The sequence below is a fragment of the Aegilops tauschii genome, chromosome 5, assembly GCF_002575655.3.
Source record: "Aegilops tauschii subsp. strangulata cultivar AL8/78 chromosome 5, Aet v6.0, whole genome shotgun sequence".
Taxonomy (NCBI): Eukaryota; Viridiplantae; Streptophyta; class Magnoliopsida; order Poales; family Poaceae; genus Aegilops; species Aegilops tauschii.
Genome location: NC_053039.3, coordinates 533,183,076 through 533,196,748, shown reverse-complemented (window position 1 = coordinate 533,196,748; position 13,673 = coordinate 533,183,076). Strand labels below are relative to the sequence as shown.

Sequence of the window (13,673 nt, the reverse complement as noted above, 5' to 3'; positions counted from 1 at the left end):
GTCTAGTGCTGATGAGGCCGGACGAAACTCTGGCAAGTGCCGACGAGGCCGGGTCACCACTCTAACAACATGTCACAAACCTACTGGGTTGGACACACCGTTGCTGGGCACCGACGAGGCGATACCAACATACATATGTCTGTGTTCGATGAAGTCAGGGCATCACATGACTGGGCACCGACGAGGCGAAAGTCACCCCCTTCATCGACGCATCCTTTTGGTCACACCAACATGCCGATAGTACCCGGGATCGAGTTTCGGCGAAACGAGGCCACCCACATCATACTTACATGAATATCACAATGCATATGGATGAGTAATCCATTACATGACGACGACTATCAGCGCAGCTTAATCGGAGGTATTCCATGGGATCAACCCCATGGATTTAATTAACCGGATGCTTGCAAACGCACCGGGAATCGGCGAACTACACAATCTCTTCAGTCAAATACTCCTTAAGCATGACGCAGAAGGCAGAAGGATAAATTCCTATGAAACTTGTACAATGTATTTGTATTCAATACAATGATCAATAAAGTGCAACGTTCTGTATATGTATGTGTCCATAATTTTGCCTATCTATTTATTTCCTGTTTTCATAAAACAAGAGGCACGCCCGCGATCTTTTACTTGTACGCATTAGGAAATCAGTTTTGCTACGTCTCAGTCGACTTAAACTTCGTTATGTCTCAGTCGATATTATATTCCATTGATCTTGCATTAAGATTCGTACAAAAATTTCTTTTTAGTTTTTTCTTTTTCTTCTCATATACTATATCACTTGAGTGAGACTTGGTTAAGTCTCAGTCGACTGAGACCTAGACACACCCTTAAAAAATACCCTCCCTAAAAAGGGGAGCCTCGTGTTTTTTTTTTGGCGAAACAGTTCGACCCACCCGTTATTGTTCGACCTCCTCAGCCCCTGACCTTTTTCAGCCCCACTTCCACCTGCGGTTTTATACATACAGAAAAAGAAAAGAAAAGAAAAAAGCGGAACAGCCCTGCCCACGGCACACACACCTCACGATCCCCAACTGTCGCCCGGCGAGCGCACATGTCATTCCTTCTCAGGTTTCTCCCCTCGTGCGACCCTCCAGTCCTCCCACGCGACACACCCATGATCTGCTAGGGCCAATAAAATTGCTCCTCCATCACTGCCTGCGGGCGCGCTCCCGCTGCCAATCCGCCATCGGAACTAGCCCTCCCTATCCGTACTGCTGCTGCCAGATGATATTGCCTCGTTCCTCTCATGCTCGTTCATCATGTTGGCCACCGTGTGCATCGGGTCGCCATGGTGTTCCACCATGAGGAGCACGTTACTGGCGCTGAAACGGGCGGGGAAGAGGCGGATGCGTGGCGGTTTGCGGCTATAGTCGCGCTGGCCATCGCGATCTACCTCCTGCGCTGGCTTCCGAACTCACCGGCATCATGGCGGCGGCGAGGTCGTTTGGAACCTCTTTAGTCATCATGCTCCTGGTGCTCACCGTGGCCCCGTCGCGGTGACCTGCTAGTCCTGGATGACGCCCCGCAAGGTAGCGAAACCTGATGCGAAGGAGGCATCGGCAGGGACAACCGCCCTGCTTCTCCTCACATCGCATCCAAGATATCGAGAACCTTAGCGTGTTTCAGGTAGTTGTTCTTAAGGTGACATCTCTGCTACTCTAACGGTGTTCTTCATGGTAAAATCTGCAGGTTCATTAGGCCATATAGTTACTTTATACGAATGGTGCCAGAACTGGCGCGTGATGATGTTTGGGCAAGGGTTGTGAGAGGGATGAGGTCTAGAGAGGGTTTAAGGATAATAGAACCCACTTGGAAGAAAATCAAAAGTAATTCCAAGTGGTAATTAAATCCAAAAGAATTGACTGAAAACCTCAAATGCAAATTAAATATCCAATAAAAAGAAAAAGGACAAAATCCAGGGTGTCACATTCTCCATCAGTAATGCGAGTAAAATGATCAGTGAAAAATGTAAGCACACCAAGACTATAACAAGCAAATCTGCAGCTGCTGGAAAACTAATGTTCTTGTCATCAGATACTAACTCCTCGAAGGGTCAGATACTAACTCGCCTGCATGCATGTTCCTCGTTACATCAAAATATGAAACAAACTATCTTTGCCATTGTTGAAGTAATATAACTGCTTACCTAGTACATTAGCATGAATGTAACCAGAATGCCATAGACTTGTGGACAAGAAGCAGTGTCATACAGAATTGAACTATATCGTTGTGCAGTTATACAAAATTTATACAGAAACACGTCCCTGCTCTGTTTCAAAATTTCAATTATGTCATTTGGCCTTGTTCTCATGTCTTAATCCTTCACGTGAATGGCTACATTCTGAAAGAAACTAACAACTACATTTGTAAGTAGTACCGCAAAATATAGTTCCTTTCAAACAGACTGGTGCCAAACTACATTTTATGAGGCGCAACCCACAACAATAGAAGAAGGTGAGGCATAAAAGCATATGAAGGGACTATATACTTTAATAATCAAGATATGTTTTAAGTTGAGTTCACCGCTTGCATCAAGTAAAAAAAACGGTGATTATTGAAGAGAAATTTCAAGTTGAGTACCTGGAGCTAAAGATAGGGCTACTATGCTCACACCCATTCGCCAATGTAAGGCGTAGAAGGCGGCAAGTCATGCACTACCTAGATGGGGAAATTGAACCTCCAGAGCGTTGTTGATAAGGAGTCCCGCCTTGGAAACTTAGGCGGCAAGGCGCCCTGGCAGCGCCTTGCAATTATTCCCGCTTTAGGCGTTTAGGTGCTCCCCTTAGGTCACCTTACCGTCTTATAAACGATGCTCCATAGTAATGTTCTGTAGGGCTAGCCATCATGCAAAACGAAGGGTTCCAGCCATACATCATTTCATATCCTCTGTCGACTATAAATGTTGGCATAATGTCCCACATCTCAGGAGGAAGTAGCATGGTGTTTTTCATGTCTGATACCCAAACATAGCTTAAGGGTATTTTGGTTTGTTTGTTAAAACAGCATGTGCTCAACTGCTCGTTTTGTTTTGCCTGCATCCAGACATGTTGTGCATTTTGTCTTCCTCATGATTATTTTCCTGCAACATCTTGGTTTTGTATGAGAACCACGTCGTAACTCGTAAGTACTTGATGTCACTGGTGCCAAAAATTCACTAGATTTAACTTTATAAGTTCTTCTGCCAATATGTGTTCACACATTCATGAGGAGTATGATTGTAATTTTACGACAATGACTGTTTTTTTACAATAATTCATTTGTGCCATTAGGAGAATCATAAGGCCAGATGGATAAAAAAAACGATAAGACAAACCAAGGTAGATGCAGCTTGTTCATTCTCCCAGAAATCTTAATGTATTCCTGTCAAGAATGTTTAGCAATTTCGCTAGGCAATATGTAAAATACCAAGGATTTTATGGTACCAAAGCAGAGTACCTAGGATTCTTTGCAATTTGGTCATAAATAAAGGTATAACAATATTTCAATGTTCCATATAAAGCAGTAATATCAATTTGCTACACATATGGTAAGTAAAATTTATGCTAATTGAATTACAACACTGGTCTATTTTGAACGTAAGAATTTTATAGAAAACAGTTCAGTTCTTACAAGAATTGGGAAAAAAAAAATGTCGCCTAATCAGGTTCTAAGTTGTTCAAGTAATAATGCATGTATAGTAAGCATGCTTGAAATACTAGCTGCGCCAATACCATTCTGCTAGTTGATATTTATTGACACTTGATGATCGATTCAGACTGCAAGACAAGTGACTAAAAGGACAACATCAGCGTCATGTCACAGAAAGCGCTTTCAATGGAAACAAGAATCGAGTCTAAAGCACGAGATGTTGAATGTTCCTTTTCCCTTTTTGTAAACTGGAATTATTTTTTAAGATGGCGTTTCTGCAAGGATGGCTACACTAGAAACCAGAGAAATGTAGGCTTCGAAGGTTCCTCGTACATAAGGCTACACAGGTTTTCCACAGAATGAGATCGACTTGGACCGCAAGATGAGTGGACTCAAAGGACAACATCAGTGTCATGTCATGGAAAGTGATTTCAATGGAAAGAAGAATCAAAGTCTTAAGTCTAAAGCACGAAACGTTGAATGTTTCTTTTCCCTCTTTTGTGGACTGGGATGTTATTTCTAAGATGACCTTTCTGCAAGGATGGTTACACCAGAAACCAGAGAAATTTTGGTAGGCTTCAAAGGTTCCTCATACGACTACACAGGTTTTCCACAGAATGCGATTTAATGATCGTTTCAGACCGCGAGATAAGTGGACTGAAAGGACAACATCAGTCTCATGTCATGGAAAGTGGTTTCGATGGAAAGAAGAATCAAAGTCTAAAGTCTGAGACACTGAATGTTTCTTTTTCCTTTTTTTGTAAACTGGGAATATTATTTTTAAGATAACATTTCTGCAAGGATGGCCACATTAGAAACCAGATAAATTTTGGTAGGCTTCAAAGGTTCCTCATACATGGTTTCAAACCCTGTGCAATGAAAGAGTACTACAACTCAATCATAGGAAACTACTAGTATCTCTTAGGCGCGTGGGAAATACTAGTAGACTGCATGTCTATCCATCTTTTTTCAGACAATATCCATTTGTGTATCGCTTATTGTTAAGAGTATATACATGTAAGCGGGTTTAAAGAAATTAATTCTCCGTCAATCCACACTGATGAAGTGGAACCTAAACAGACACCCGGCACCTATTACAGGCAGATCTAAACTAGAGCAAAGTGTGTGTTCTTTAGGTACTCTCTTCAAGAAATAGAGCATATTGTTGTTCCTCGATCTGAACTCCGAATACTCATATGCCAAGTTCCCTTGATCCTAAATAATAATCTCCAAAACTATGCTGTCCTATAAAGTCTAGACAAACTTTAAATGCAGTTGCTTACTTTCAGTCCCGTCCACTTCAACGATTTTACCTGGCAAAAAGACTACAAGTCGTTGATGGGAATCCTCTGCCCTTGCTGCAACGGAACAGTGATGTTTAAAGTAAGCAGAATCTTCAAACTGGGTAGACCGACCAGTACTAAGGTAGTGTGGCCTTCTTCCCTCTCGGAGCAGAGTGAAAAGTTGAGTGTTGCTGCACTGCACAGACATATCCATGGCCAGGCCAAACATGAAACCCATTGTCCTGTTCTTCCTAAAGCTCCTCCTCATCGGCCTTAGTGCACCACAGCTCATCGCTGGCGATGAAACCCAGAAGTTTGTCTATTCTGGCTTCGCTAGCGCTAACCTCACCCTCGACGGCACAGCCTCAGTCACGCCAAGCGGGCTGCTCGAGCTGACCAATGGCACGGTCATGAGCATGGGTCACGCCTTCCACCCGGCTCCGCTGCGCCTCCGCGACTCGCCCAACGGCACGATACAGTCCTTCTCCGCCTCCTTCGTGTTCGGCATCATCTCCATCTACGACTTGAGCAGCCATGGCCTAACCATGTTGGTCGCACCGAGCAAGGATTTATCCAAGGCGATGCCAGTACAGTACTTGGGCCTCTTCAATGGCTTGAACAACGGCAACACAACCAACCATATCTTTGCTGTTGAGCTCGACACATGGCAAAACGCTGAGTTTGGCGACATCGACTACAACCATGTCGGTGTCGACATCAACGGCCTCAGCTCCGAGAAGTCCCACACGGCTGGTTTCTTCCATGACCAGAATGGCACGTTCGAGAACTTGACTCTTGGTAGCCAAGAGGCGATGCAGGTCTGGGTGGACTACGACAGAGAGAAGACGCAGATTGATGTTACCATGGCTCCTCTCAACATGACCACCAAGCCCAAGAGACCAATAGTGTCCGCCAGGTACAACCTCTCTGCTGTGCTCAAAGATGTGGCATACATCGGCTTCTCATCTTCAACAGGCACGATCAAAACACAGCATTATGTGCTCGGTTGGAGCTTCGCCATGAATGGTCCTGCCCCAGTCATCAATCTCTCCATGCTTCCAAAGCTTCCACGCGATCATCCCAAGGGTCGTCGATCCTGGGTCTTAGACATAGTTCTGCCGGTAGGAACGGCAGTGGTCCTCCTGTCTTTGGGGGCCATTGCGTTCCTCCTTGTGCGGAGGCATTTCAGGTATGCGGAGGTACGAGACAACTGGGAGGTGGAGTTCGGCCCACACCGTTTCTCATACAAAGATTTGTATCATGCAACGGGAGGATTTGAGGACAAAAACCTTTTAGGAGTTGGAGGATTCGGGAGAGTGTACAAAGGGGTGCTTCAGAAATCAAGATTGAAGATAGCCGTGAAGAGGGTGTCACATGATTCCAAGCAAGGCATGAAGGAGTTCATTGCAGAAATCGTCAGCATAGGCCGCCTTCAAAACCGAAATCTTGTGCCGTTGCTTGGCTATTGTCGGCGTAAAGGTGAACTCCTCTTGGTATATGAGTACATGCCCAATGGAAGCCTTGATAAGTACCTGCATGGCAAAGAGGATAACACAATATTGAGTTGGGCTCAACGGTTTCAGGTCATCAAAGGAATTGCATCTGGCTTGCTTTATCTCCACGAGGAGTGGGAGAAAGTGGTTGTTCATCGAGACATCAAGGCAAGCAATGTGCTCCTTGACAACGAGATGAATGGGCGATTGGGTGATTTCGGCCTTGCAAGGCTGTATGACCATGGCATCGACCCACAGACTACACATGTGGTTGGCACCATAGGCTACCTAGCTCCAGAGCTGGCACGCAGCGGAAATGCCACTCCTCCTACTGATGTCTTTGCCTTCGGCATGTTCGTCCTTGAGGTCGTCTGTGGACAAAGGCCCGTCAATCATCAAAACACACAAGACAGCCAGGTCATGTTGGTCGATTGGGTGATCGACAATGTGCAGAAAGGATCATTCGGTGATGCGGTGGATGCTAGGCTGAAAGGGAGGTATGATGCAGGTGAGGCATACTTTGCGCTAAAGATAGGGCTACTATGCTCACACCCATTCGCTAACGCAAGGCCTAGCATGCGGCAAGTCATGCAATACCTAGATGGGGAAACCGAACCTCCAGAGTTAAGCTTCGAGGTGCTGACTTTGATGCAAAACGAAGGGTTCGAGCCGTACGTCATTTCATATTCTGTGTCAACTACAAGCATTGGCACAGTATCCCAACTCTCAGGAGGAAGATGAGCATGGTGTTTGTCATGTATGATATCTGAATATATTTATGAAATACATTAAGGAACATATATAGTATTGTAAGTGTGATGAGGCATCTATAGGAAGCCTATATATATACATATATCTTAACCCCTTAAGGATATTCAGGGTTATCTGTAAAAACATCATGTGCTTGTTTGTTCTGTCTGCATCCAGATATATTGTGTATTCTGGCTGCATATCTTCCTGCAACATACTCCCTCCGTCCGAAAAACTTGTCCCAAGCTTGTCCATTAAATGGATGTACCTAGCACTAACTTGGTGCGATACATCCATTTAAGGGACAAGCTTTTCCGGACGAGGGAGTACTACTGGTGCCAAAATTCAATAGATTTACATTTGTAAGGTCTTCTGTCACCTAGTGTTCACGACATTCATATGAAGGATGCTTGTCATTTATAACAATTCATATGTGTCATTCGTGAGAATCAAAAGGCTGGATGGAGAAGACAAACAAATGAAGCTAAAAGAAGCTTGTTCACTCCTCCAGAATTCTATTTTCAAGAAAAGGCTAAAGGCCCAGCTTTATAGAAAGCTTAGTAGGAATTTTTTGTAGGGAGCGGATGAAACACCAAATTTTTCGTGTTACCTAAGTATGAGTACCTATGATTCTTTGCAATTTGGTCATAAATCAAAGGTACAACAACATCTCAATACTCCATAAAAAACAATATCTCAATTTGTAACATAAATGGAAGATGTAAATAAGAAGAAAAAAAGTTATGCCAATGAAAGTACAACAGTGGCCTAACTAGAACGTATGGTTTTATGTAAAACAGTCCAATTCTTGCAAGAAATGAGAAAGAATCAGCAGCGAATCAGGGTATAAGTTGTTCAAGTTCATTCATGTCTGTTAAACATGTTGATATACTAGACATACAACACCAATCAGCTACACTTGATATTTGCAGACTTGAGGGGTTGAAACCAAAAAACATCACTGTTGCAGACTCTTATTGGGGAAAACACTACCAGAGAAAAAAGCAAAATTCTAACTGACCACAGCTTCTAGTCAAATGTCCTGTTCCAGCTGATGGTAGCTGGAGCCTAGTAAGTTCAAGTAGGCCAGTATGTTCCAGCATGTAGCCTATATAAAGGCAGGTCCTTGTAATATTTGGGCAAGCAATGAACTATCTACTGTACCTGTGCTTCTCCTCTGCCCCCTCTGATTCTCTAATCCTTTCCAATTCCCTCCCACTGAACCACGGCACCCACGCGGGGACAACTTACGTAGTGTAGCATTATTGACCCACCCTACAACCTTCGTAGCCCACGTCGACTACAACATCACTTAATGCCCGATTCAGACGGCAATACAAATGGACACAAAGGACAACATCAGAGGGTCAAGTCATCGAAATAAACTTGAGTGGCAACAAGAATCAAAGTTCAAAGCACAAAGACGTTGAATCTTCTTTTCCCCCTTTCTTCTGTAAACTGAGATATTATTTTCGAGATGATTTTTCTGCAACATCAAAGTCCAAAGCACAAAGATGCGGAATCTTCCTTTTCCCCTTTCTTTTGTTGCCGACGTTGACTACAACATCATTCGATGTCCAATTCAGACGGCAATAGAAATGGACACAAAGGACAACATCAGAGAGTCAAGTCATGGAAAGAAACTTGAGTGGCAACAAGAATCAAAGTCCAAAACACAAAGACGCTGAATCTTCCTTTCCCCCTTTCCTCTGTAAACTGAGATACTATTTTTGAGATGATTTTTCTGCAAGGTTGGCTAAACTAAAAAACAGAGAAAATTGGTAGGCTTCAAGACTTTATCATACATAAGGCTACACAGGTTTTCCACACAATGAAATTAAGATTACTATAAATCAATCATACGAAATAATAGCATCTCTTGGGTGGGTAAGGATTAAGGAATATTATTAGACTACAAGTATCCATCATTTTCTTTAAATAAAGGACTATCCGTCATATGTGCCTTATTAACAAGAGTATATAAATGTATTCGGGTTCAACGGGATACATAGTCCTGCAAGCTGGATGCTTGAAATGGGTGTTTCTTTTTAAAATGATGGGACTTTCACCACAGCCTTAATTGAAGGCTAGACAGACACCTGGCAACCGATTAATCGCAATAATTCTAAACTATGGCTAAGTGTGTTTTCTTTAGGTACTCTCTTCAAGAAACAGAGCATATTCTTAACTCTTAACTCCATTATACTGAATGTACATGAGATATTTGCAGTAAGTACTATTCTGAACTTGGCACTTCTAATTACGAATACTCAAATGCCAAGTTCCCTTGACCCTAGGTAATCTCCAGCTCACCACATCTGAGTCAGCCAAAGAATAATGTCTGGACAAAATGTACTCTGACCATACTTGTGTACGCAAAGCATGCCACGTTGCATCAAGGTTCATTTGAAGTTATTGTCCATCTTTAGATGCATTTGTTTACTTTCACTTATGACCTACATGAAAAAAGAGAATAGACTTTCTCTCTCTCACACACACAAAAGAGAGAGAGAATAGACTACAGACGGTCACAAGAACTTTCTGCCTTTGCTGCAACGAACCACTCAGATTAGATATTTTCTGCACATAGGATTACAGCTTATGGCCTTGGTACTCCAATGTCTGAATTATGAGAAGCCAAGTTCCCTCCATCCTAGGCAACCCCGCAACTGACAGTCAGACAGTAATACGATTTGAACAAACAGTCCATATTATAGGTGAACATCAAAGAAATGTATGAAACTTCATTTTCAGTTGTTTTCCGTCTTTAAATGCAATCGTATTATTTCATTCCGATACATTTGACCTGACAAAAGACTACAAAAGGTTTATTTGGATCCTCTGCCTTTGCTGCGAGGGAACAGCTGCATATATCTCCGTCTACATCCCACTAGTCATTGTCTTAGCTACAGTTTTTTGTTAAGCTTGACCGTGTTTACAGATCTTGGATGAAACCAGAAATGCTAGACAACGCTTGCTTGGAGATTTCTAGCCTTTTGGGGTTACACTCGATGGTTCTTTCTAGAAATTTTAGTTCGGATTCATAACTTCTGTTAAAATATGAGATATGCTTTTTGTAGGATGATTTTTTTAAGGGTACAAAGCAGAGACATACAACACCCGCTGCGCATCTCCAATCTGGCAATGTCATACTATGTGCTATGATAACTTAATCTAGGGATCGACAATATTTGTCAGGGTGTTCCTTAAAATCAATCCAAGGATGCGATTGAAAATAACTTGAACAAATATCACTGTCTCGTCAACTGTTGAAACTTCTAGACAATGATAGCTATTGAAAGACCAGAGAGTAGACTTGGTATGGATGCTGCAAGGTAATCACAATATAAAGTACTGCACCATGGAGTGCAACCTGGAACTATATACCATTAGTTGCCCATGAAGCGCTTGCATCCTGCATGCCGCTTGTTGAGTTGTAGCTTGCAAGTCACACGCATGCCTGCAATGAAGCATGCATCCTTCCTTCAGCGCTTCCTCCTCCTCCTGTTCGGTCTTATCATCACAACCTTGGCCTCCAGCGATGATCAATTTCTCTTCTCCGGCTTCAACCAATCCAGCCTAACCCTCGATGGTTGTGCCGTGGTCACAGACGCCGGCCTCCTTGATCTGTCCAATGGCACAACTGCTCTCAATGGTCATGCCTTCTACCCTACTCCTCTGCAATTCCGCAAGTCGCCCGGTGGTAAAGTTCAATCCTTCTCAGTCAATGTAGTTTTCAGCATCTTCATCGCATACCAAGACTTGAGAGCTGGAGGCATGGCCTTCTTCATTGCCCCCACCAAGAATTTCTCTGATGCACGGGCTGCCAAGTACTTTGGCCTCCTCAACGAGAAGAACAATGGCAATACAAGCAAACACATCTTCATGATTGAGCTCGACACGTACAAAAATGCTGAGCTCCAAGACATCGACGACAACCACATCGGTATCGACATCAACAGTGTAATCTCCTTGGAATCCAACACGTCCGGCTTCTATGAAGACGAGGGTGGTGCCTTCAAGAGCATGATGCTGAATGGCAACGAGGCTATGCAACTGTGGGTGGATTACAACGAGAGTGATACGCAGATCAAAGTGACCTTGGCTCCAATCAACCTGCCCAAACCATCAAGGCCACTGCTCTCTGCAACATATGATCTCTCAACTGTACTCTCCGGCTCAGCTTCATACATTGGATTCTCATCCGTATCTACTCTCATCAACACCCGTCAGTATGTGATGGGCTGGAGCTTTGGCATGAATCAACCAGCTCCATCCATTGACATCTCCAAGCTTCCCAAGTTGCCTTTTGTTGGTCCCAAGGCCCAGTCCAAGCTCTTGATGATCGTCCTACCAATAGCCACTGCAACACTGATCCTCTCTATGGGCACTCTTGTCACTCTAGTTGTGCGAAGGCGACTGAAGTATGCTGAGGTGCGTGAGGATTGGGAGGGAGAGTTTGGTCCGCATCGGTTCTCGTACAAGGATTTGTTCCATGCTACGGGAGGGTTCAAGAACAAACACCTACTTGGAGAAGGGGGTTTTGGGAAAGTATATAAAGGAGTTCTTCCATTGTCTAGTGTGGAGATTGCTGTGAAGAGGATGTCTCATGAGTCAAGACAGGGGATGAAGGAATTTGTCACCGAGGTTGTTAGCATCGGTCGACTCCGTCATCGAAATGTTGTGCAGCTACTTGGCTATTGCCGGAGAAAAAGTGAACTGTTTTTGGTTTATAATTACATGCCAAATGGTAGCCTTGATAAATACCTACATTGTGAAGACCACAGGGGCATTTTGAATTGGGGTCAGAGGTTTCGAGTCATCAAAGGCATTGCTACCGGCTTGCTCTATCTCCATGAGAAGTGGGAGAAGATAATAATCCATAGAGACATCAAGGCAAGCAATGTACTCCTGGATGGTGAAATGAATGGGCGGCTTGGTGACTTTGGCCTTGCAAGGTTATATGATCATGGCACTGACGCACAAACCACACATATGGTTGGTACAAAGGGGTACCTAGCCCCGGAGCTACTGCGGACAGGTAAGGCATCCCCTCTTACAGATGTTTTTGCCTTTGGCATGTTCCTTCTTGAGGTCGCATGCGGTCAAAAACCTGTCAAGATAAATGCAGAGGGAAATGAAGTTTTCTTGGTAGATTGGGTACTCGAGCATTGGAACAACAAAGCGCTTATCAAGACAGTGGATACTAGGCTGCAATGTGACTTCAGCATTGATGAGGCATGCCTCGTGTTAAAGCTGGGACTTTTGTGCTTGCACCCATTTCCTAGTTCAAGGCCCAGGATGCGGGAAGTTATGCAATACCTCGACGGTGACATGCCACTGCCCGAGCTGAGGAAGACGGAGCTGAGCGTGAACATGGCGGCCCTGGTGAAAAGCAATGGACCGAACTTGGTCATCATGTCATACCCGCAAATCACATCGAGCTTCTGCACGATATCTGGCCTCTCAGGAGGAAGATGATATCCACGGCGCTTCGTCGCTGACTAGCTATGCTGCTTACTATAATAGTATAAGCACATGTATCAATGTCGTAGTATGTCCTAGTAGAAATAAACATAAGCACAGTATCAGTTACATGTCTGAAGTCTGTACTACGTACAACATTTTCATTCAGATGCTCATAAGGTTGTATCTTGCATGTAACTATGTATTCGATGGTTTTATGTATTTAAGTGTTCTGAACCCTTCTGTGCAACATGTTTTGGGAAATCAGGATCGTCTGCCTTTGTTTCATGTTTGCGTGTTTTGTACAGATTTGTGGCAGCTTGCTGTTCAAATTGTACTGCAGGGATTTCAGATATGTATGTGCACTCACAGTTTCAGAGATGTTTGTGTGCAAACTGAATCGATTCCTGGTGCTACTCCTAGCGCGCGCTAATCAGAGTCGAGCTTCAGAGATTGCGATTACCTCGTAGCCAGAGTCCTCCCCGTCGCAATCAGGCCGCCGGGTCCCGTCGGCATCGGGCTGCCGCCCGTCGGATTCAGGTCGCCGCCCGCTGGAACCGGGGGAGCCTCCTGCTGCAGCTGGGCCTCCGCTCGTCGAAATCGGCCCGCAGCGGACGATGTCGAGGAGCTGCCGGCGCAATCGACTGCGGCCTCACCTCACCCGCGCCGAGCTCCGCCGCAGGGGAGCTCCACCCCATGTGAAACCAGAGGACGAAGCAGAGGGCGGCCAGCGAAAGCGTACCCACTCGCTTTACGCTTTGTAGTAGCAAAACCGTTTGCCTCACTTACGCATTGCTCCCTTCATTCCAATGAATAAATCTTTGACCATAAATTAGATTAACAGTATATATTTTGCGATGTCAAAAAAATAGTATATATTTTGTGACTTCAAAATTACACCACTGCAAACTTCTTTTCAATATGAATTCAATGGTATAACTTTTATCACATATAATCCACATTTGGTTGGTCTAATCTATGGTCAAAATTGAATTTTAGAGTGCGTGTGCGCCTTATTCATTGGAATGGAAGGAGTATCAACTTGAAA

The 13,673-nt window shown here is 44.1% G+C and overlaps 1 protein-coding gene and 1 long non-coding RNA gene across 2 annotated transcripts; one reads left to right on the top strand and one right to left on the bottom strand.

The window, feature by feature from the left end:
• Positions 1-4,888: 4,888 nt before the first annotated feature.
• LOC120965399 (uncharacterized) lies at positions 4,889-13,357 on the bottom strand. The gene is made up of 2 exons (XR_012183361.1): positions 13,089-13,357; positions 4,889-6,448 (listed from the first exon to the last, which is right to left on the bottom strand). It is a non-coding gene; the product is annotated as an uncharacterized lncRNA (long non-coding RNA).
• Positions 5,129-12,872, top strand: LOC109731760 (L-type lectin-domain containing receptor kinase SIT2). Its single transcript, XM_073498357.1, has 2 exons — positions 5,129-7,123; positions 10,991-12,872. The coding sequence occupies exons 1-2, from the start codon at positions 5,129-5,131 to the stop codon at positions 12,638-12,640; spliced, it is 3,645 nt and encodes a 1,214-aa protein (XP_073354458.1). The 3' UTR covers positions 12,641-12,872.
• Positions 13,358-13,673: the final 316 nt, after the last annotated feature.